Genomic DNA, 15,234 nt, shown 5'->3' on the forward strand with positions numbered 1-15,234 from the left:
AGGTTCCAGGATTCCAGTGACTTGTCACCTGTTCTCTAAAAAATTACTGGCCTCTTTCACCACTACTGATCTATAAAATGATTCTTCCTCTTTTCTATGACGGTTTATACAATGCTTATCAAAGTTTATGAACTTTCAGTAATGGACTTCATAAAAAAGCCACACAGGACTTATCGTTCAGTTCTATTGTTTGGTTTATTGTTTGGAATCTTATCTCATCTTCCCTTAATGACTTAAAGGTAAATGAGACTTGGAAAAATCACCACATATTGCTGTGTAAGGAAAATTCTTTCATTAATGAAAAATATCTCAAAGATAGGAAGCATTAAATAAAGATTTAAGATATACTCTATTTATTGTGAGTAAAAAACAAAACAATAAAGCCAGTTTATCAGCAAAAAGAGAACAATCCTTATATATTACCTCTTTACAGTCTTTTACAATTGGCTGCATCATGGTAAGATCCTGATGACTACCGCCCATAGCACTGCTTGTACTCTTGTTTCTTGCATGGCCTTTTTTAAAAGGAGTTCTTCCACCAGACTGGAACTCCTTAGTTGGAGATGTTGGTGAAGTAGACAGTACTAGTGTTTTCAATGCTGCTACTTCAGCCTGGAGGACATCAATCTTCATGGGGCAGGGGAGAATAAAGTCATTAACAAACAGAAAATATATTAGTTTATAAATACATTAAATCAATTAAAAACAGCTGCAGATATCATGGTGCAAATCAAAACTTCATCAGCACTAACATACAGATGCCTAGCCAACTGCATATTGTAGTAGCACAGGCTTCCTATGCACCTTGCTGGCTGACATGATGCTGAAACACTGTGTCCATGGGTGCTCACTAAGAATATGTCAAGCAACACAAAACAACTGAGTATATATTCCAAAAATGTATAGAGGTAATGCTTTATCTCCATCTTTATGTAGATAAAATTCAGATTTAAAACCATGTGAAAATACAAAGCAAACAAGCTGGAGAATAACTCACCTTTCCTTGTGCTTCTTTTAACTGTTTTTCTGCTGCAGCTTGTTTGACATTTGCTTCTTTAACCATTTTGTGTGCTTCCTATAAAAGATGTTTAGCTAGTGTAAATGATTCACACAAATTTTAAAAATCCAACAACTAATGACATTTGCTTCACGAAGACTACTTGTGACTATTAAGATGTGCAAAAGTCTGAAATGAAACAGCTACATTAAAAAAAAAAATCCCTACAAACCTATGATTATGATTCATCATTGGCCAACTAAGGCTCTCCTTGTTTCTGAGTCCAGATTCAGAAATTCAGCAACTGCACCCACCCCACTCCAGCAGGAACAATACCTGTCATGAACACCAGGCTCCAGTCATGCTTCAGTGGCTGACAAGCTCCTTGACCCCCAAGAGAAAGACTCAACCAGTAGCAACAAAAGCAACATAGGCACAGTAGCACATTCAAAAGAATTTCTCCCTTCTTGTAGCCAGAATAACCAGTTTTAGACAACTGTAAATTCTGGCATGAAGGAACCAGTCAAACAACTATGAAGTCTAAATTCTTGCCATCAATAAAACAGACAAAACAACAGCATAAAAACACTTCATCATTTAATACGCATTTTTTAAGTAGAATGGAAAAAGCACTAATAAAACAAGTAAATCCAAGTAAAGAAACAAGGCTAAGCCAATAAAGAAGGAAGCATAAACGGACTGAGGGTTTTTCCAACATCCTTTTACCCCATAACTTTAAGCCCTTTGTCTGTATAATGTTTGTTTAGGCTCTGATCCAGCAATTTGTGCCTATGATCAAATTACTGCTCTCATGTGGTACTTACTGAAGGCAACAAAAATTGAAATATCAGAGCCACCAACCAAATTACTTGGGATAGGATCCTTTTCATATCTGTAAAGCGCCTAGCACATCTGGACACTATATAAATAAAATAAAAAAGTTCATACATTGTCATACCAAAAGATCTGGCTCCCACTAGCATACAACACAGCTGTATAGTATGGGTTTGTAAAATTCTCATAGGTAACAAGACACATGCAGGAATGGCAACATACACATTTATACAATGTGTACAAGTACATTTAACATTGATCATGCAGTTTCTGCTTAGTGATGCATCTTTGAAAGCAATGCATGTTACTGTGCTATTACAGTGTAATATGCACCTAGCTGTGCAAAACAAGTCTCAATCCTCCACTGGGATGCAACAATATAAGCCCTAGCATATCCATTTATATGGCTGCTGATATTAGTGGGATTCAAAATTAAACATGAATTCAAGGGCGGCAGATCCCAGTGCAAAAAAATCAATAAACCTCACCACTGTGTCTTGTTAGAGCCTCAAATCACAAATCAGGTGAAATCAAATCACAAAAGAAAACTTAGGGTAGCATGCCTATAAAAGTCTGGACAATTCAAACTCAAAACAATTATTACTAATAAACTAGACTTCAAACATTTTTAACAAACTGACTCATGTTCTAAGCAATACAATGTCATAAATAAAAAATTTCACTGATAATTTTTCTTTTATTTCTCCTCAGTTAAAATACCTGCCTGACATTTTCCTCCCCCCAGCATACACAAGTATTTATAGTATAAAAATACCCTTCCACTCTTCTATTTATTTTTTTATACAAAGGAACTGCTTAATATTTTAAGCAACCTTGCTCTACCAGGATGTAGTTTGTAATTTGATTTTTGAATGTCAGTATTTTCAAATGTATTTCAAATATGTCAAACGTTTCAAATGTAAAACAGCACTTTCATACAACATCATAGGACTAAAAATTGCTTCTAAAACATATCTAATTCTGTATCTTTATGCATACACTGAAAGCCTATACTTACAATTTAGTGAATGTATAAATCATCCACGGATTATGAAATTTATTCTGACAGTTAAAGATACCACAACTTAGGCCCAAAGCAGTCCTATATATATTCCTAAGATAAAATGAGAACTGATCCTTCTTCAAGTTATGGATTTAGCATTTTATTTCTGTATAATACAATCTCATAATCTTTGCTGTTACTACTGCCTTTTCCTCAAAAGCAAAGGTCCCACTGAAAGTTCAGGCTTCTCACTTGGTAACCAGGTTTCACCCTGGTGCATCACTCAGCACTAATGTTTCTTTTGAAGTCTGTGGGTGCAACAGGCTGACAGAGCCAAAATTCAGAAGCTGAAAGCATGGTTAAGTTATGTACTTGCTACCTCCATTCATCTGGAACTATGTTATTTTTCTATTTAGTCACCATGGCAACCCCAAATTTAGCTCTTATCTAGATAGCCTTGTTGCCAGACAGAGAAGCTGTCTCAAAATAGTTATGCCAAAAAATAAGCTGATATATTTCCCTTATTTTCTTCATTTTGTGTCTAAGCAGATCAACAAGCTCAATAAGGTGTCTGCATCTAAGTGAAAAGTCTGCTGCTTTTTCTTAAGCCTCTACTTCAACACACCCAAGTCTTCAGGACACAAATCCCTTTACGGGCTTATTGCAGAACAATTCAGTATACAACACACTGGTTCTACATAAAACATCTGGCTCAGCTTCCCTTAAGTATATCACATCGAAGACTCCAACAAACCTCAAACAGACTAGCTGTAAGTTCTTCCAATTCCTGTCCAAGTTGATCTCGCACTTTAGAAAGCCTTTCACATTCTTCATCTTTTAACTTCAGCTCCTATGGAAAATTGAAAGTTATTTATTCTGACTTAGAGTAGTAATTTGGCCTTTTAAAGCTAATACCACAAGAGAAGGAGGGACAAAAAATAAAAGCAAATAATCAGAGGAGCATAAAACCTTTGCTAAACAAAGCCTTTCAAAATAGTCAACACTAAAAACAATTAAATTAATGCTATGCATATATAGCTGTTTCTTCCTGCTGTACAGAATTATACCAGGCCAATCTAATGTACACCTAAGCTAAACACAAAAACACTCTGAAGCAAGCAAAAAACTTTTTTTCCTGGAAGTATAAAAGGCTGCATTCACATAAAATATAGATCAAATTAATTATTGGGGTAGACAGAACATCAGTTCATCTACCCATTTCTTAAAATATGGTTAAAGTAATCCTTTTTAAAAAGCTAAAAATATTGATTAAAAGAATTAAAAAGTACTCACTCAGGACAATCCACAATTCTAAATGACTCTTCAAACATATTTTACTACAAATAATATCTTCAAGATATCTCCTTACAATGTTCCTAAAATCATACTTGAATTATATTCTTGCTCTTATTTATGCAGACTTTTAAATAAAATTAAAACAACTTAATGAAATACAAAATTCCCACTAAAATCTGAGTGAAGGTCTGACCATTTTTACAGTAAGATTTTAACAAGATTCGACAGTATAAGGGTTAGATATGCCCAATCTCATCCATATTGAGGATAAAGTGGGGTACTTTGCAGAGAAGTAGAAAAAGGCTGACAAGAAATTTGAAAAAAAGCTATTCTCCAGTTCTGCATCCATTAAACCCTGGAATCTCTTGCAGAAAGAGAAGGATGTAGAGATCAAGTAAAAGAAAGAAAAGTAGCCAATTCTGACCTTTCAAACTTTTTTGGCCCTAGCTCCCTTCTCATCCCCATCCATCTCCTCTTTTCCTCTTCCCCCTGCCAAGAAAGGTATTACACTGCCATTATTCCTGAAATGCAAGACCAAAGACTGTCACTAGTAGGTTAAAGACTTCAAATACAGTCTAGCAATGATTTGTTCTGAAAACCTTCACAAGCCAGTGAAAAATAGCTATCTTCAGAAAACTGCGGGAGGCCAGTCACAAGAGAGTCATAAAAAAAGGTCCAAATGGCAGGTTCTCTTGTGTTTTTGGAAGGTGGTTACTATTTCTTCCAAAGTCTTCATGACTGCAGTAATATTACATACAACTATGCAGGAAACTGCATTTTGCCTTGTAGCCTGCTGGTATCAGGTCTTGCTCTCAAACTCAGCAGTGAAATTGACAACAGATCTTTCTGTAAGTTGAAGAGTCCAGTTCGACTCCAGCTCCTATGGTGGACAAGAAGTTAGGGACTCTTCTGGAATCTTTTAGTATCAAAGGCATTATTCTAGCCTTCTTTTATTTGGTTTTAACATCGAACGTTTTGATTGATTTTTAGTCTCGTTTGTTTGTCATCTGGATTTTTTTGCTTTCTAAGCTGCAACTATTTTGTGAGGTATCACTTAAATGTTTGGGATGTTTCCAAAAACAGTATTTTTCAAATTTTATTCAAGTCTTACTTGCTAGCTACCATTCTGCACACAGTGACTTCTCAAAAAAAAAAAAAAAAAAAAAAAAAAAAGAAAGAGGCAGAAGGAAAGTAGCTATAGACGGAGGCATGAGAAGGAGAAAAGAATACAAAAAAACTAAACACAAGAGAAAAAAAAAACAGGTTGAAAAAAGAAAGGGGAAAAAAAATCACTTTGTGTTGGTTTAAAGTTATTTCCCATATAAAGTATGGCTCTTAATCAGGAAATAGATGATTCTGATGCAAAATGCTTAAAGCTGAAAAAAAGAGTTGAAATACTTTCTAAAAATGCAGAGGAAACATCAACATTTCCTTTGGTTACTTCCCTGATTTATAAGGACAGTGCTACATACGCATAAACACGTCTTAAAAGCAGATTGTATCAAAATTCAGGTCAAGAGTCGTCAAACAAAGCAAGTAAAACTGCCCCAGGCTCACCTACCACTACTGATGCACTACTTACACAGAACAGTTACATTTTGCCTGCAACTGAAAAGATTAGGAAAGATTCAATTGAAGTTTAGGCAGATGAGTAAAGTTTCTTAACAAAAACAAAAAGATAACACCAGGCAATCTACTATGCATGGCTGCTTAGCTGGATTTGTCAAACACTAGGCAAGTTTCCATGACATGATTCAGGAGAAGCATAAGGTAAAACATTATTTTTGCCAAGCATATTTAAGCTCAGGTTTTTTAGGCCGGGAAGAAATGAAGGGTGCCCAAAGCAAAAAGCCTAGCAGTTATTAGAAACAAAACTGCTGCCTATGGCTTAAAGGCATTATTGGAGACTTCCCAGACAGACCAAATAAAAAAGCAGAAAAGAAAACTGTGTGCTAGACTAGCCGTTCATGCTGCAGTCCTTTACACCGTTCTGTTCTTTACTGTTCTGAAAAAGTAACTACATGAAGACGAGGAACAAAAAGCACACTACAAACAGACAGAAGGCAAGAAAAAAAATAAACTTGCATAAAAAAAAAAACAACTTTACAGTTAAAAAAGTCTGTATCAAAGGGTCATATTGTTATTTCTCTTTGATCTTCTCAGGCTACAGGGTGGGTATTTAAAAAGAACCGTGAGATAAGAATTGCAAATTACTGCTTCAAAACCATTCACTCTTTACATTCTAGGAAGAAAATTATCCTACATCTAGCTCAGCAATTTAACCAAATCAGAACTAGAGGCATAATACCAAGGAAAGAACATTTTCTACAGATATCTCCTAAATTCTGAACTGTTGAATTCTGAAGTTGTCAAAGAAGAATTTACATTAAATGCACTCCTATTGACTGGTCTTCACTCAGCACACAAATTAAACAAGCTACATAAAAATCAGTCCTTTGCAGCCTGATTCACAAGGGAGTGATCTGATGTGACAGAAGATGCAGAATCTCCTGTCAAAGTTACCAGCATTTCACAAACTATTGAGTTATCTTATGGTGTGGGTGAAGATGTTTCTATTTTGCTTTCATGCAGCCTTTTTTCTACTCGCCTGAGAAAATTTCTCTGCCTACAGTGCACTGTGACAGCTTAAGAGGTGTGGAAACTTTCATCAAAGACAGCCAGGAGCTGCTAAAACACCTTCAGAGAACCAATGCATCTTTAACCTTCACAAGCCTGTGGCCTTACAGTTCAAATGCAATTGGATTTTTAAAAAGACTGAAAGCATACACTTCAGTACAGTTCTAACGCACCCTCATTTTTATTGTTAACTTATAAGAAAACAAGAGAAATCTTAAAATGCTGGGTAGTACTGTATACTACCACTGGAACTCCCAGGTAGTTATTGTGAACCTGTTTATTGATTAATCCATGCAGAGTTTAAAAATATCACGTTTCACTACAGATTTGAAGATACGAGATCAAATTGTAACACTCAGTTTGTTTGAGATGAAATACGTATACAGAAATTGAAGCCTTTGAAAGTAAATTCTAATTCTGAAAAACCAGGCTCTCGAACTATGACAGGACATTCTATACTATCACCTCTTTCACAGGAATTACTGTATCGGGGAAAAAAAATATATTTTACTCTACTAGGAAAATATAATTAATTCACATTTTACTACTGAAAGCCAAATATAGTTTTACTTGTTACTAACAACTGTACAGATCTTACTTTAAAAGACCACAGGAATCATGGAAACCAAACATGTTGTTACCATCACCTCTGGCAGACTGCTCTTTTCTCATCAGAGGGCTAAAACATCAGTTTGTTTGACAAGGAAATAGCTTTGGGTCAAATCCCACAAAAATTCAAGAAAAAACATGACTATGAAATGCTAAAGCTCAGAAACTACAGGTAAGCTATCCAAAACACACGCAGTGTGCTGGTTAACTCAGATGAAAAGGAAAGGCATTCCCTCGCAAGGACTCCACTAAATTTGTATATCAAGAAATACCATGTATCAAAATACCATAACTATTCTCTGGGAGGCTATCTACATGTGGTTGACCTATGGTCAATAATCACAGTGACAGAGCTCAATCCAAACATGGCAGAGAAAACACAAATGCATAGAGACATGAGGACATAAGGTCCCAGGCATCACAATCACCAAGTCTTTTAACACCTTCTCAATTTCCCCGATGCTGCTTTAGAAGATCCGTGAAACAAGAAGGGTTCCGATGATCTAAAGCAAACGCTGCTCATCTCCATCTTTAAAATATAGCCAGAAACTATGACTTCAGTGAAAAAGTAAACAAAAGATTATCTGAATGGTTTCAAAGATTGAAAAAAAAAAAAAAACCTGTCATTTTAATTAAGGGAGCATTTTAAGGCAAAAGTATGTAGAATTATATATAGTCCATTAGTACAGCGTTCAGCACTACTGTTAACCTCTGACCCAATTTTCCTCCCAATTTAATGACATGATTTGATGCTGCAACTGATCTAGATTGAAGTAAAGAGTGTATTTTACTCTCATTAAGACACAAGCTTTTGAAAGACTTTTTTAACAATTGTGCCAGCAATACTGTTCATTTTAAGAAGTCTATAGTCTTAAGAAATCCAAGTGCAGGAAAAAAATAATACTTATTCTATTACTGAATAATTTATTCATGAACCATATTGAACAATTACATGGCATACATACATTATATAATATTTAAAAAAAAAGACAGCACGTTTTGAAAAAAGTTACACTCCAAGCAAAGTAAAAGAAAAAATCTGTGGATCCCTAAACTTTAAATTTCTTTTTCTTTTCTAGTTCCCTTTCAGATCACAACTGCAACAAATTCAAATCAATCTCTAATGTATAGTACAATAGCACACAGTTTGAGTAGGAAATTTGGAACAAATGAAAAATGCAAAATAGCAAATTTGCATTTACTTTGTTCACACTCTGTAGCCTGCAAAGTTTCCAGGCTCAATAAGCTCACTAAATTCAAATTGTAATTCTCATTTTTCTCACTAGTAAACAGCACAGAGAATTACAGAGAATTTAAAGCCACTACACAAAAGACAACCAGTTATAAAAAGACCCTACCTATTCATTACATCCCTACAGGGTTTGAACTGAGTACTCATCAACAAAAGTGAATATGCTTGGAAACAGAAGTTTAAAGATTGCATGACATATGAATATCACAGAGAGGATACAGCACTATGTGAACAGCCATGAGTTTTTGAAGAAAGATACCAGAGATGAGTTAAGGATAAGCAAAAATAGTCCTCATGCAGGAAAAGGAAGAAAGCAGGTATAATGGAAGGAATAGGGCTTATTGTTGTACAGTCTGTTCAGACCCCTGCCATGACTAAGCAACTATGAAACAGTGCAAGTTCAGAAAGAAAGCAAAGCAAGTTACCTCTCCAGTGTAACACTGGTAAGAATCACATGAAGAGTTGAGAATTAAGAAGAACTCTGATATCAACAGTCTCAAGTTAGTGGTGAATTGCTTTTGTTAAGACCACACAAAGAATTTGAAAACATATAACATGCAGTTAAGTATGTCCTAGCAGCCTTCATGCCATTTCCTTAAGAACAGCCTTAACAAATTCCAGAGTGAAATAGGAAACACTTCAATCTTTAAGAGACAAAGCGTTACACACTGGAATAAGATTTTTAGATCATTCCAAGCTATCAGTAGCAGATCCAAGTAGTGGTTTTCAAGTACATGAGCTGTCATTTGGTATACTGTAGAGCTTTTCTGAAATTTGGATGCTAATTTGTTCCTATTTTCTAGGGTTCCAAGTTTAACTGCTAGGATTATATATTCACATGCAAGGTCCTCAAATTTAGCTCAGGTTAATGTTTTCTTTCAGTGGTCAAAAGCTAAGCAAACACACACACTAGCAAAGGAAGCCACTACTCAGCAATAAAACAATCAACAGAAAAAACGATGTCTGAATCCATAGTTAAGGTTCACTATGACAGTAATGATGACTGCATCCAACAAGATAACAAACAGAAGATAAAAACTTCAAACACAAGATGAGCTTAAACCTAACAAGAATGGAATCACCGAGAGAAGAAAGGGCACAGATACAAATAGCACAAAATCTACTCAAAAACTTAAGCACAGAGAAATGTTAAAATGATAAATAATGGCTTTGCATTTATATAGCACCATCCATCCAAACAAGACAAAGCGCTTTACAAATATTAATGACTTGAGACACAGTGTCTTCAAAGGTATCCATATTCAATTTGAAGTGTGGTGTAACAGCACTCTAAAGAAGACCAGAGACATTTTTACTGCTTCTTTCCTATGCAGGCATTCCCCTATGAAACACTCGTTTCTAGAGCATTTATAAATTCCATGACACATGCTACACTTTTAAACTCCAGAGGAAAGAAGACACTAAAGGTATATAGTCAGTGTCTATAAATACTTATTCAGTAACACCAGAATGACAGAAAATTACTCCTATTCTCAAATGTCAGAATGAAGGAAAGCCTACATTTCAAAAAGTGTGCTTAACCAGATATTGCAGCATAAGCTTCCATGGTTAAGTAGCAGCAGTAGCACTAGAAAAAAAAACCAATATCAAAGAATAATTCTAAGACATCAGCATTGCACTTAGAAAATTTTGCATTTAATAATTACATCATAACAAATCTGTAAGAAATAACCAGAATTCAAGTGCACCTTCTGGCCCATCTATCATTCTGCAATATTAGAAACACTTTCAAAAGAGAAAAAGAGGGAGGAAACAAGACAACGAACCTTACCCTCTGAGCTTTTGCAAGTTCTTCTTTCAATCGTTCATAGCCCTTTTCTCTTACTTCCAGTACAGATGGGCTCCGTAAGTGAGATAAACTGTCTGTACTCAACCCAAAAATATCTTCATTTCCTTCAGCAACATCTGCTACTGTAGTACCCTGCAAAAGCTCCCTCTCTACGTTATTGCTCTCCTTCCTGGCATTACTGTGATTGAATGACCCACTCTGGGGTCCAGAGGTAGAACAAAGTACTGCGTCGGTAACATTGATGCTGTAAAGAAAGCAATATAATTTTTATTTATATAATACATTAAGAGTAAGTATTTTAAAAATGACAATAGTGATGTTGAACATATAATTATAGACACAATTTAATATTACAACATTGTAAATAATATTAAAATTGTATCTTTAATGAAGCAAATAGTTTATATGCAACAAATATCAACAATTTAAATAAAAAGACACACGGCATTTACCTGACACCTGGTACTTCTCCGCAATTCAGCTGTCTGGGAGATGAATAAACAGGTTGTGTAGGAAGGTCAGAAACATTTAATGCATTGGGTTGGATTGGTGTGGACACAACAGAAGGATGTGGTCGGTAGATTACACTGGGTGAGGTAGTTTGTTCCTGAGTCCCTGGCTCATTTACTCCAAGAAGATCTGGTGTAGTCGGCGAAGCGAGGTTCACTTCATGAAAGCCTTCCAAGGGGTCACTGGCCATAATAAAAGCCTCATTATATGAATCCCTAAATGAAATAATCACATTATCAGAAAGTAAACAGGGAATACTTAAATATATCTGACAGCTATTTGAATTTAAAAAGAACTCAAATGTCCAGAGTACTTCATGATAGAATGGAACAGACTCTGCATCTAAATGGGATGATGAAATCAAGAACATACTCTACATTATAAAGCCATGTAATTTTAATAACATCTAGAGCTGTTTCATATCAAAACAAATATATTTCATTCATGGAAGTGGGGTAGACCAGGGAATCAGTGAAGAAAAAAAATTTCTAAACTTCCACTTTTCATCTCAATGAAGCAAATAATCTAGGACAGAAATCAGTGAACCTTTAAATAAATTACAGTCCGTAGTGGTTTTGGTTAAACTACTTATCTGATTTTCTAATAGTTAACTGAAATGACAGACTTAGCCAATAAGATCCCTCACAAAGTATTATGGTGTATATTTAACACATCACATGACTAAGTGAATGTGATAATTGTGAACAAGTATACCAAAAATATATTCTAGATAAAAAAGTACTAAGAATTGGCAGTTTAACTGACAATCTTTCAATTTATTTTTTAATTACACATGCTTTTCATAAGATCAACAGAAAACACATACAACACATGATTTTTACAAGTTCTACTTTCCAGAAGTTTATCATGGATGACAAAAATCTTTGCATAATTCAAAACTGTATGTTGGACATAGTATGAAGAAATTTGTAAAGGAATTACTTAGCACTGATTATTCACTGAAAAAAAAAAAAAAACCAACCAAAAAAAACCCAAAACCCTTTTCCATGTTACATAAATACAGAAAAGAGGAAAGGCTCAAAAGTATACTTAATGTGCACAAAAAAATCTAAACAAAATAATACATGGTATTTTACAGAGAAAGTTGCTTGGATCCTACACTTGAAAAGACAAGGTAGGGAGAATATCTAGAAAGATGATAATCATAACAGTGAAGAGAGGATGCCATCAACTCACATGTACATCCACTTCATTAGTGACTTCACAAAACTCACAGGAGACATGAAGAACGAAACCCAAAATTACATATGAAGTAATGTTGTAGTTAAATTAAGACCTTCTGGTAACCTTAAACTCAAAGAACATTATTCAAAACTGTTCTGCATCTCAAGGATTGCAGTGTGCATACACCAGTGCAAAACAAGGAGTTTTGCCACATCAGCATGTCAGAGAAATTCAGATAGTAAGAATATGTTCATTGCTTTAAAAAAAACCAAAAAACAAAAAACCCACCCCAAAAAAAAAAAAAAAAAATCCCCCCAAAAAAAAAAAAAAAACAACCAAATTCACCCCCCTCTAAAAATCTCCCCAGACTTAAGGGACAAAAAGGACATAAACAAAAAGGAATGTTTTTATTTTCAGGTTCCTTTTCTGCAAAAAATTTTATGCAGAAATTTGTTTTATTTTGAACTATCAAGAGCAGTTGCACAAATATGATTTGCATAGAAAAGCACTGTCACAGTTTTGGGCTTTGACGCTTTTCTATAACACAGATGAAAAGCTTACTTTTGAGTTTAAGTAAATTTGGCAAATATTACTGTTTGCTTTCCCTACATTTCTTATTAACTATTAGAACCCTTAAAATTAGGTGCTCTACATGATGATAAAGCCTGTTAAGTAGACAAATTAAAATGAAGGAACTGACACAGCTACAGGACATCTCTTCAAAGTTTAATTTCAAGAATGTCTTCAGCTATACAATGCAATTATTCCAAATTGGTTTACATTCAGCACGCTAAAATACTGCCATCTTTATAGTTCACCACCCCAGTTAAAAAATATCCATGTTATAGATCTCAAAGTCAGGTCACATCTACACACTCTCCGTGTCTTTGTTCCCACCATACTCCTTTTCATTAAGCCAGCCATACCCAACACCACTGTACTAGCAACACCTACCTGTCACTTATAATTCCCAATTCTTTGGATTCCAGTCTTCACAACTAACAAGACACAGGCTCTGAACACGGATGCAGAAGGGCTGCCTGGATGCCTTGCCTTTTCTACAGCACCTAGGAAAGCTCATCCAAATCCATACAACAGAAGCAGAAATTGAGACCCACCTGAGACCAAAACATGAGCACGCTTCTGCTGTTGACTAGTTTCTATTACAAGTTTGAAAGATGCATTGCTAGTCACTCTTAAAACTCACAGTCTGCCTTGATATTCAGCAGAGGTATCATGGAACTTCACATCACCAGTACCACTGTTTAAAGTTGCACACCCTGTTGGGCTGAACTTTGCTAAGCAAGGTTTTTTTCAAAAAACTGTTTTTTTAAAAGGATAGATACTACCTAGCCTTTTCCAAGAATAAAAAAAGGCTCAAGAAAAGCTTCTTTGTTGTTTTTTAATTTATTTTACTATTTCTGTACAAATCTTAGAGCTTTCTGCTTGGATCAAATATTTTAAGTACACAGAGTAAGCAACAGGTTAAAAGATGCACCAATTCATATATTTGTGATAACAGACACAAATTTGTCTACAATCTGAAGCCCAGAAGGCCATGCTGGCTCACACAGAGAAAAAAAAAAATTTAAAGCCTACTTATTATTTTTCAAATGTTCAAATATGCATTTCTAGCTGTCCTCTAGACCATCACAACAATTCACCCTAGAAAACAGTATGTTCAGAGGATGGATGGGAAGAATCTATCCTACCTATATGGTCCCACTCCTTGAAGAAATGTTCCAATTAACTTTTTTCTACAGCTTATACATCTAACCTGGCTATATCCTGCAGTATTTTTAACAGTAAAAAAAAAAAAAAAAAAAAGGAAGGGCCCAAACCAAAAAGACTAGGGTATTTACAAGACTATCACTATGCTTATACATTAAATATTGACCTCAGCCTAAACAGTAAATAAATCCATGCATAACTTCTCAGCTATCAAAAAACAAGCTCTTTCTGATACAGGAAGTTAAGAAAGTTTAAAAAGTTATATAAGTTATTCCTGGAAGAGCTGAAAATAAAGTCCCTCATCTATATTTTTTCCACAGCCTGTCAAATGGGCACTCACAAGCAAACCATCTGTGTAAAACACTTTCCATTCACAACTTTTTTCTTTCCTAAGATTACTTCTCACTAGGCAGTGAGCAGGCACAAGCTGGGTACATCACCCAGACAAGACAAAGGAGTCTATATTAAGTATCTCTGTTTCAAGACACACACACACACAATTATGAAGACACATTACACATTAATGAAACCAAACATACATACAAATAGCCAGGTGGTTGTAAAATTAAAAGCTCTCTTTTGGGAAAGAACTCTTCAAAGTAATGGTAAACAAAAGAAGGAGGATTAAAAATTCACATTAAATTTCACGGTCATGAAAGATTAGAGAGTTCCTTAAGGCTTGCAGGAAGGATTCATAGTATTGACTAAGACAGCAATGAACAGCCTTGCTGTGAAGGAACATGAAGCAAATGGTAAGGAGAGCGCTTCACTAGGAGCCAAGCTGATTGTGTGCAAAAAACCACACACTGTTGACACAGCACTCTTTAGGAGTAATTCTGCTACTGTGAACAAAAGCTGATATTCTGACATTTCAGGACAGCACATATGTTAAATAAAATAATTAATTTTCTTAGTAATTTTCCTACCACATTAATATAAGGTGAAAGCTTGGAATCACATTAGTGCCTACCAAACGTGATTATTTTTGTCTTAGTTGATACTATGCAATTAGGTTCACATAAAAATGTCAAATACTGTAATAAATCAGGATGAAACAACAAAATAATACATTTCCTTATGCTTTCATCTGGAAATAATGCAAATTTGGAGGGAGCTGACAAAATGTCGCTTTTTATTACCTCTTTGCTGCCACACCTGCCCTGCTGACTAACCGCAACTTCATGAGGAAACTATGCTCAGATCTGCTGTTTTCTCTAATAGTAAACTAAAATGCACTACAAAGAAACCAGTTTAACAACAGTTGGTTTAAAATTTCCTAAAGCTTCTAACAGAAATCGAGAACCACAAACATTTTTTACAGCAGTCAAATCAAAATGCTTAACCTAATTTTTCTGTTATTACTCTAAGCG

General features: G+C 35.0%; 1 protein-coding gene across 4 annotated transcripts in view; it reads right to left on the reverse strand.

The window, feature by feature from the left end:
- Nucleotides 1–15,234, reverse strand: part of RAB3IP (RAB3A interacting protein) — a 32,173-nt gene that overhangs the window by 12,838 nt on the left and 4,101 nt on the right. For 2 of the 4 annotated variants that reach the window (XM_056482098.1, XM_056482101.1), the window contains exons 2-6: nt 10,891–11,163; nt 10,421–10,682; nt 3,589–3,684; nt 998–1,075; nt 424–627 (exon numbers count right to left, since the gene is read on the reverse strand). In XM_056482098.1, coding sequence (XP_056338073.1) covers nt 424–627; nt 998–1,075; nt 3,589–3,684; nt 10,421–10,682; nt 10,891–11,138 — 888 coding nt within the window. In that variant the 5' untranslated portion in view covers nt 11,139–11,163. Of the gene's footprint in view, nt 1–423; nt 628–997; nt 1,076–3,588; nt 3,685–10,420; nt 10,683–10,890; nt 11,164–13,087; nt 13,306–15,234 lie in introns of those variants that run through there. The other 2 variants (XM_056482099.1, XM_056482100.1) reach the window with 2 other exon arrangements.

Source organism: Oenanthe melanoleuca, chromosome 1A (assembly GCF_029582105.1).
Source record: "Oenanthe melanoleuca isolate GR-GAL-2019-014 chromosome 1A, OMel1.0, whole genome shotgun sequence".
Taxonomy (NCBI): domain Eukaryota; kingdom Metazoa; phylum Chordata; class Aves; order Passeriformes; family Muscicapidae; genus Oenanthe; species Oenanthe melanoleuca.